At 35.2% G+C, this 9885-nt stretch overlaps 1 protein-coding gene across 1 annotated transcript; it reads right to left on the minus strand.

Annotated features, from left to right (window-relative positions):
- Positions 1-8451: 8451 nt before the first annotated feature.
- Positions 8452-9218, minus strand: LOC109018926 (senescence associated gene 20-like). The gene has a single exon (XM_019001119.1). It carries the CDS (start codon positions 9128-9130, stop codon positions 8627-8629), a length of 504 nt encoding a protein of 167 aa, XP_018856664.1. The 5' UTR covers positions 9131-9218; the 3' UTR covers positions 8452-8626.
- Between the last annotated feature and the right edge of the window lie 667 nt (positions 9219-9885).

A 9885-nucleotide genomic window follows, 5' to 3' on the forward strand; every position in this document is an offset into this window, starting at 1 on the left:
AGAGATGTGAGTGGAAAAAGACAATTTCTAAATAATAATAAATAAAAAAAAGGATTAAATAATGCCAAGCCATAAAAAGAAGATACATTTAATTTGGAACGTCTTTTTGGAATTACAATCATGTATCTCGGAGGAGTCAATTTGGTTGCTAGCTAGCTTATACTTGACATCACATTCTAAAATAAATTTTACTTTATTCACAAAGAAGTGAATTAAAGGGTTTATATATAAATATATATATATATATATATATATATATATATATAAAGATATATAGTGGCTGGTGAGTTGTTTTTGCAGGAAAAAGGGGGAGACAAGCATGGAAGTAGGTAAAGGTACATGCATGCCCATTACACACTACTTATTGTAATGGACATATCACTTGCTACCACAATTAATATATATACCAGCTTACAGTAGTGGAGGAAACTAATAATAAAGTTCATCATCTTAACTGGATCCGATTAAATAATTGTGATTTGTGACGCCTACACCATCCAATTAATTAATGATCGATCATGTATATATATATATATATATTGCATATTTTATTGAACTACCGATGGCCGCCATGGATCCTGAGTTTGATTTTTCTCATCATCATGATGGGCAATTGAACATGTTGTGATGTAATTAATTAATTATCTTATGAATGAGTAATGTTATATATGGTCGTGGAGTGCACAAATATTGTGAAATCCCTTTGAAAATGAGTAGAGTCTACTATGAAAAAATTAATTACTTTTAATGTGAATATCATATTTATTCATTTTTTCAAAATGATTGCATGGCGCTTACATACTCACTACTGCAGCTATCATTTCTCATATATTATATATTATTCTTATTTTTAATTATATTTACTTATATTGATGTGTTACGTACGCATATTTAAGTCATTTCATAACATGATATATATATATATATATTATATCTAGCATGTGAGTGAATCTTCACTTCAAATATATAATGAAAAACAACATTTCCATAGCAATATATATAATTAACTTTTCAAGTAGCTAGGTTTTTAAGGGACAATATCAACTCCTTGGCCCAAAGAAAGGGACACGTTGAATTTTGGTCTTCTTAATTTCTGTCTTTTTACTGAAGACATGATGAATTAACAGAAGTACTAATGGCCATTGCTCTCCGTTTTCTCGAGTCGAGAAAATATGAAATTAAAATCTTTTGACTGATCTTATATATTCTTTTGAAGAATTTGTTGGATCTCTTATATATATTCTTTTGTATATATTTTATTTTTTCATAATTAACCCCGCGTGCGTATTAATTTGTTCATAAAATTAGAAAAACAAAAACTTGACATGAAGTAGTAGTAGTAGTAGTACTTGTCATTGATTAGGTAAAATGATCAGATTAAGCGAATCTGCATGAGCATCAAAGTTGTTGTAAAAGTACTAGTAAGTACTGCATCGATCGACTAATTAAGGTGAAAGACAAGCATGATTTTTTTTTTTTTTATAAGAGCCGGTAGTTCCACAGTAGTGGCCCCGTCCCAAGTTTATAAACCCTCACTTATGACGGAGGAAGACTGTGGTGACATCAATACATGACTTGGGGGTTTACCAAATATAACATTATAAACTAACCCAAACCCAGTGTGCCAAAAATCAAAATAAAACCAAACTTCTAACAAGTCTAGAACAAATAACCATCAAACTAGAAAACACTACCAAACAAATAACAAAGAGACACACCCCTTTAATCAAATCTTATTTATGGAAGGCCTAGTTAAAAGACAAGCATGATTGATAATTTAGTGATCTAATCAAGAAGAAAAGCTAGCAAGAAAAAGTCAAAAAAACCTTTCATATTCTTATTTTCTTGTCTTGTTCACATGGAAATTCGGGTCTATATATGACTTCTTCAAATCGCAATTATGTACGTAATACATGACCCACCAGTTTATTATGATTGTGTTTAGCATTTAGCTTAGCTAGTGTTTGAGATGTTCTCGTAATTGACCAAATTTGCCACGATAAATGAATGAACATCTCTCGACAACCTTTAACATCATCATTCCAATCAAACCTTTCAATATTTAACTTGTCAATCAATTAAGTTTCCCCCAAACCCACAAATTTAATATTTCCTCTCAAGTCCAAATGTGATTTCGTGTATAATATGTAAACCGAGGAATCTCCATTAATTCTTCCATATACAAGATATGATTATGCAGGCATATATATTATGCTTTGAAAATTTCAAAAAATCACCACAACAAATTTGGCATTTTTCCTGGAATTCTTTTAAGTTTCTAGTCATACCACGGTGGAAAATATAGGGTTGATCATACAAAAAATGTCCGTGGAAAATGAATTAAGCTATTGCAACGAGATCACGTCCGATGATTCCACAAATAGGTCCACCAGAAAAGCATTGCTGCGAAAGTTATTGCAGCGATTTAGTATCTTTTATGGTGATACTTGATGGCTCTAAAATCGTGTCGTGCAGAGAAACCTTTTACGGTGACTATTGTCGCCGCAAAAGGTCAAGATTTCAAAATTGGACTTATATTTCTTTTCTTCTCCCCCATCCCGACATTTTGGCTTTCATTCTTGTAGTCTCCCTCTCCCTCACGTTGTGCCCACTGTCTCCGCTTCCCACAACCGCATCGTCGCTACCTCCCTTAGCCGATGAGTCTCTCTCTCTCTATAAAAATAATGGAACCAAACCTAACTCCTGTCTCTTTCCTTTCTCTCTCCGTCCTGGAAAGATGAGAGAGAGACAAAAAGAAAATGAATGGTATGATGTTTATCATGTTTTGTTTCCCCGCAAAGAAAATGAAAGAACTTGCTAGATTCTGAATGGTATGATGTTTATGTTTTGTTTCTTAGCTAGGGATAGATAGGGAAAGCCCATAGGTCTTCGAATTTCACCTAGTTTATAATTATTTTTATAATTTTAAAATTTCTTACGTACATATCCTCTGGAGCCTTGTGTGAAGAGAGCATATATAAAATTGTTTTCAGGTCTTGCGACTCAGTGAGCCTGATTTCGTAATGTGTTTCTCTTAGTCTTAATAGATTGGAAAATATCTTAATTAAAAAATATTTCTTACATACACTCTCGCCTCTAATTTTAGAAAATATTTTGTGGATTTGATTCTCGTATAGAAATGCTAGGTTCTATACAATAGCAAGTTTTTGTTTCCGGCATGTGGAGAAGGTCATTTGGGCTATAGCAATGAGTTTATGGGTTTTAATGTATTTAATGCTATCCATTAAGATGCCTATCAATAACCATGAGCATAGTGCATTGAGATAATTTGTATCAGTTACATTAATTCATGATTTGAAGAAAGTTTAACCAACTGTAGTTCTAGTTTTACACCCTATGGAGTATTGGTCATTATTTAACTACTGTGTCTATTTTGTAATCCTATATTTGGCTTTGTGAAAGTGGCATTAAGTGATTTTCCATTGTCGTAGTTTAACACGTAGTTTAACATGTTATAGTTTAACTATTGAGTCTATTCTGGTTTTTCTGAACTTTCTTAGTTGTAGTTTAACATGTTGATTCCATGAACTAAGGAAGTTTGTAGTTTAGCTAGCAAACTTTTGTAAATTGATAGGTTGTTGGATATTGAGTTTATATGTGCAAGAAATTGATAGTATGCATGAAGAATTTCATTTTTTTTATTGCTCCAACTGCTAACATTTATTTTCAGATTAATGATGTAGCTACAATTGTTTTTAAAGAGGTGTTGAATTATTAATTACAGTTTCGTAATTTTTAAAAATTGTTCTGTTCTTTGGCCCATGTTTGGTTTCAATGTATTTCTCTTTGTACTCTTTGTCAGATTTACTTTTATGATGTTGTAAGATGCTCGATTCATGGGTTTTATTAAGAATTTTTTTTGTTTGAGATGGTTCATGCCTTTTGTTTGCATTCTCTTATTTATCTATATCGTTATTATAGTATGTTTGCTACTTATCCAAGAAAAACTTTGTCATTGTCTTTGTAAATATGATTTCTCCATACCAACTCAGGCTCTAATCTTGGATGTCATAACAAGCATGACCAATAAGAGATTTAAAACTAAATTTCACACTTAACAGCAACAGAAGGAACTATGACTTTGAAAAAGCATTAGTTTGCTACTGGAATTGTCAATTATGTATTTGGGTGTCTAAGTTTGCTACTGAAAAAACATTAGTTCACAAAATGATATTGTGGACTAACCATGTGAGAATCATTAGTTTGCTGCTGAAAGTGTGGATCTGAATTTGAAAAAGCATTAGTTTGTTGCTGGAAGTAGTTGAAAAAGAATTACTTCTCCATGAAGGATCTCGGGCCACTTCACTACTTCTTAGGCATTGAAGTTCATCATCAATCTCATGGTTTATTTTGTCACAAACCAAATATGCTCTTGATCTTCTTCAACGAGTAGCCATGACAGATAGTAAACCAGTTGCTACTCCAATGGTTGTTGGGCAACACCTTTCCAGCTTAAGTCAACTCTACTCAGATCCAACCTTCTACAGGTCGCTCGTTGGTGCTCTTCAATATCTCATTATCACACGGCCTGACTGACTTGTCCTACTTTGTTAACACAGTATGCCAATTCATGCATGACCCAACTGAAGATCATTTCCGAGCTGTAGAAAGGATCATTTGCTATGTCAAAGGAGCAATTTATTTCGGCTTCAATATTTTCTCTCAAAACTCTAATGATCTTGTTGCCTACTCCGATGCTGATTGGATTGGCTGCTCGGATACACTTTGATCTATATTAGGCTATGCTATCTATCTTGGCTCAAACTTGCTGTCATGGCGAGCTAAAAAGCAACCAACTATCTCTCGATCCAGTGTTGAATACGAATATCGATCCCTTGCACTCACTACAGCTGAAATCACTTGGCTTTCTCATCTGATTCATGAACTTCGCATTGTTGTTACACACCCTGCTACTCTACATTGCAATAATCAGGGTGCAATCTTCATGCCTACTAATCTTGTGTCTCAAACTCGGTTCAAACACATTGCATTGGACTATCACTTCATAGGAGAACAAGTTGTTGATGGCAATCTCATTGTCAAAATCATTCCTTCACATTTACATACTGTTGATATCTTTACTAAAAGTCTTTCTCGATCTCAATTTGTTTTATTTCGGTCCAAGCTCACTGTGACACCATCCCCAATTAGCTTAAGGGGGTGTTAAGGATACAATTGTCAAGTCTCAAATACAAGGAAAGTCAACTGATGCTCCTCAATCACAGCTTCTATCACAGCATAAATAGTTGCACCATTACTGTGTAGTTTATAGCCTACAAATCAGCTATAAATCTCTTTGTATTTATTTCTAATATCTATACAAATCATATATAAAGGAATACAAGAACCCACACCTTCTTCAAGGGTTGTGAGAATATTTTGTCAAACCTTTATAGCCACAGAATTATTTTATCAGAAATACTTTTTTCCCACGACTTACTGCCAAAGGCCATCACATTTTTCACGGTGAAATTAATAATTTTTTCTCACGACTAATCTCACGTAGATATTTCCCATGAGTTGGGCATTTGGTGGGAAAAAAAACTGTCTCACCAATTTTATTCCACAAGAATCTCACGACTAAAATTTATTCCACGAGAATCTCACGACTAAAATTGGTGAATGAAGAGTTTTTCTCGTAGAAGTTATGCCTTTTCCCACGTACAGTCCCTCGTGATAGAAACAGGTAAGAAATGTGATCGCTGGGGGTCGCTAAAAGAAAGTCTAAAATGTCCTCTCTAAAAGTCATTAAGCTAAAAATTTCATTGTCGAGCCACATCGCTATAGGATTCTGGCTAATGATCACTAATTAATTGGCTGCAGGTGAAAAACTAGAGTCGTCGCTGCTGAAAATGACTTTTTTCGCGACAACTTTTGTTGCAAAAAGTGAGTTGTTTTCTTCCAGCTTTTAGCCAAGCTAAAACTTTTGTTCCTTTAAATTAAGTCAGTTTTATTGTAGTGGGATTGTCGTAAATATCCAGGCCCGGTGATCTAAGATAATAGTACTGTACATACGACGTTTCATCCATACATGACTAATTAGTAGGAAAACCTGGCTAAAAAAGCGAGTGATCATTAAAAACCTGGCTAATAAAAATATAATTTTCTTTTAAACAATTGAATCCTTATTCAAAAATAAATTATATGCTAGCTGGGGTACGTATCAGCCAATACGTAGGGCACAGAAGTTGGCTTGTTTGTATAAACTATAACGTCAAACAACCTATCTGCAGGAAAGTAAATTAGGATCATGATGTTCCTCCTTTGCTTTTTGGACATTATATATAAGATTCGAACCAGATGTTGATCGGTCGTATTAATGTGTGAGATTCGCATTCCTGCCATAACCCAAAAAAAAGCGATTGATGAGGATGTTTCTAGTCTACTCGGAGAAGGCGTGCATTACAGGTCGATTGGGTGCTTTCGTGTACAATGAGTGACTGCACGACCCATCTAATTCGCTATAACATGCATCAGTGGTCCTGCATGCAGCTTTACCCCACTGTAGGCCAGGCTTCAGATCCATGCATGATATTTTTTGTTTTTTTTTTTTCAACTTTATTATTTTTGTGAAATATAATGGTTATTCTTCATGGAATTGCACGTTATATATGGAATCCTCGTATATATTGAACTTAAAAGAAAATTGAGTAGTTCTTTTTTTTTCTCTCTCTTTCTCTGTCTTTCTGTGGTAAGATGAAGTAAAACCTCGACAGTGATCACTCAAAGCCATTAATAACAGTCTCTGTGAAAACATAAACCGCAATATATAGGCTAAAGATTTGGTCTGATCCAACAGTTTGTTGGGTTCATGATGGAGTGGACTCTTCTACAGTAGTACTGATCATGAATACTGAGCTTTTTCAGGTGGCACGTACATGACAGTACTTAATTGGTACGTACGTAAATTAAAGGGCCTTTGATCGCTCAGAAGTACTACCTCCTGCCTGGTAGAGGTCGGACGTTCAACCTAGCTCTGTAACCCCATTTAAGGTTCTGTCAAGTTGGGCTAAGCTTAGATATTCGAGTGGACTTGAAAATTATTGATAAAGTCTGAGTTGCATGCAGTAATTACAATCTCAATGAATAGGAAATACGCAGAAGACAATTAGGATCAAACAAAAGGTATCTCAAGATCTCAAGTGGTATGAGGGTGGAAATGAAAGTATATATATGTGTTGGGCTTCACCTGACCCAAACGCCTTCCAAGTTCGGAGCCACTAATTTGGACTAAGCAAAGTTAGATGAAATGTCTGGGCTAAGCTCAACTAGACATAGAACTTGGAGTTTTGGACTCTACTCGATTAAAATAATTTGAGAGGTGCAACTCTGACAAAAAATAACTTCAAGCCGATAGTTAGATATATTTCATATTAAAAAAAATTTTATAATTTAACGTATTATATCAAGCTATATATAATTTGTAAATTTATTCTTGTAAAATGTTTTGTAGACCAATTAGCATTTTTCCATGACAGTACTATATATATATAGTCCAAGATGATCTATCATGTACAATTCTGCCTAATTAACAGATCAGCTGGAACCATTTTCATCAAATTGTATGTGGAATTATCATTTGAAAGTGGTCAGTGTACGTTAATCTAGCTAGTGTCGTGTGGGGTTAATTAATCTCAAGTTGTTGTTTGTGCTAATTAATTTTGAAGAGTAAAATTTGCGAGTGGTATTAATTATTTGGAGCCCGATCATAGCAAGCATGAAGCTGCCAAGTGCCCTGCATGATTTGTAATTTTTCTGCAATTAGGAATTGTACGTACGGCTTGTTAGCTAGCTGTTAGTTAATCTGCAGATTAGGTAGAGATTAATATTTTATTAATATGTTAAGAGTAAATGAATAGAGCATTATTAAATCTCAGGTTGTACGTGTATATAACTATACATAGACCCTAGGCCTGTGCAAAAAACCCGTTAGACCGAGTATGTATAGTTACATAGAGTTTTATTAGACCCCATCATGTTTTTCTCCATTTCTTTTTGTGATCTCTCATGTTTTAGAACTAGCTAGCATTCCTGAAGACGAAAAGGTTTTTCTTTTGTGAACAAATTCTAGCACCTTTTCTCATTAGTTTCCTGGCAACCATAGGCGGACTTCTGATGAGCAGAACCCCACGGCCATAGTCTCAAGCGCATATCTACATATATATATATAAAGAACGCCAAGATATATATGTATGCGCACTGTTGCACCACTGGACAGAAAAGGACATGAGATAATGGGCCTAAATCCCCCATAATTGCTGCAATAACAACCTTGCATTTGACGGGGGCAAATAAAAGAGGCCAATTAATGCCATCTTGATCATGGAAGTAACCCTTTCTTCCAAAATCCGAAGTGTCCTAATTAATTTTTGTATCATGTTACTTTTAGTATTGATCTATTGATCGATTCAGTCCACATGCAAAAAACGATTGACATAATTAATTACAGTAGTTCGATAAATACAAGATCATTCGCATTTCCCTAGATGTTGACGCATGCGTATATATAGCACGCAGCTAGCTCCTAGCTAGCTAGGTCCAGTACTCCATGCATAATTAAGGTCGAGGAGTTTGAGTTTACGATGAACCACAAATGACTATCTAATTAAATAGCAAGCATAAGGCCAGGAAGAGAACGCTCGTACAGGTCCCGAGGTTGGCTCTGCCAAAGCGTACTGTCATTGACCTCGTGCCCAAACTCCCATGGCCTCATATCCTTAACGGTGAGCCATGTGTTGAAATACTCCCTGAACTGTGTGATTAGACCATCTTTTAGACTCCATACGTGCACCCAATAAGCTTGCGCACCTTCCCAGCCCTCCACAATCACGCAATCATCACCTATGGCAGAAATGCTTCTTGGCTCGAACGTGAACTCGTTGCAGCCAGACACTCCTGTGAGCACCCTCATCATGTGTTGGCATTTTGGAGGTCCATGGAACCACCATTCAAGGTCACTTGCCAGGAGCCCCGCCACTGTCTCAGTTTGACCTTGTGCCAATGCCTTGTAAAGCTCCTCAACGATTGCCTTGTTGATCTGCATTTCTGGCTCTAAATTGGACTCCAATATTAATGGAGATTCAACGCAATTCTTGCAGGCAGCTGCCATGTTTTCTGAAATTATAAACTAGTGCTAGATAATAAAAGTGAGAGAGTGTAGTAGTACTGTAGGAAACTAGGAGTAGGAGAGTGTTGCAATTGGCTTACTCTTCTTGTGCATGGTGTATGGCCAGTTGATCCTATTTATAGAATATCTTATAAGGTGGAGAATGGAGAATATTAAATGGTGGCGGCTCCTAATTATGATTAAAAAAGACGTTAGTGGTGGCGATCGACTGTTTCCAATCACATGGAGATCGCACGGATTGCATTTACTCCAAAGACAGAGATCATGTATTAATATATAATGCTAAAAATAACACTCCCAACAAACACTAAAATAACCACAAAAAAAAAAACAAATACTAAGCTCAGTGCTCTTCTGGGGACGGACGATCGATCGACAGGGTTGGATTTGTTAAGGAAATGGACAGATCATACAACATACAAGATCATCTCCAGTCAAAATTTGTATATGGAATGACTCATATATATATATATATATATATATATATATATATATATACACACACATACACATTCTAAAGGAAATTCATTTTGTTTTAGCCCAAAACTCACAGATCTTATTGCTCACGTATTATCCTAGAAATATACTTATATTCCTTCGTTCTTTGTGTATCTCGTGCTCGAAATTGCTTCTCTGTGGTTAAATATAACGTATTCTGAATCTGCTATCATATTCAGGTACACATGTAATTGTTGTCTTCAATCTTTTGACACTTTTCATGAAGGTAGAATCAGGTT

The sequence above is a fragment of the Juglans regia genome, chromosome 4 (genome assembly GCF_001411555.2).
Source record: "Juglans regia cultivar Chandler chromosome 4, Walnut 2.0, whole genome shotgun sequence".
In the NCBI taxonomy this organism is placed as follows: Eukaryota; Viridiplantae; Streptophyta; class Magnoliopsida; order Fagales; family Juglandaceae; genus Juglans; species Juglans regia.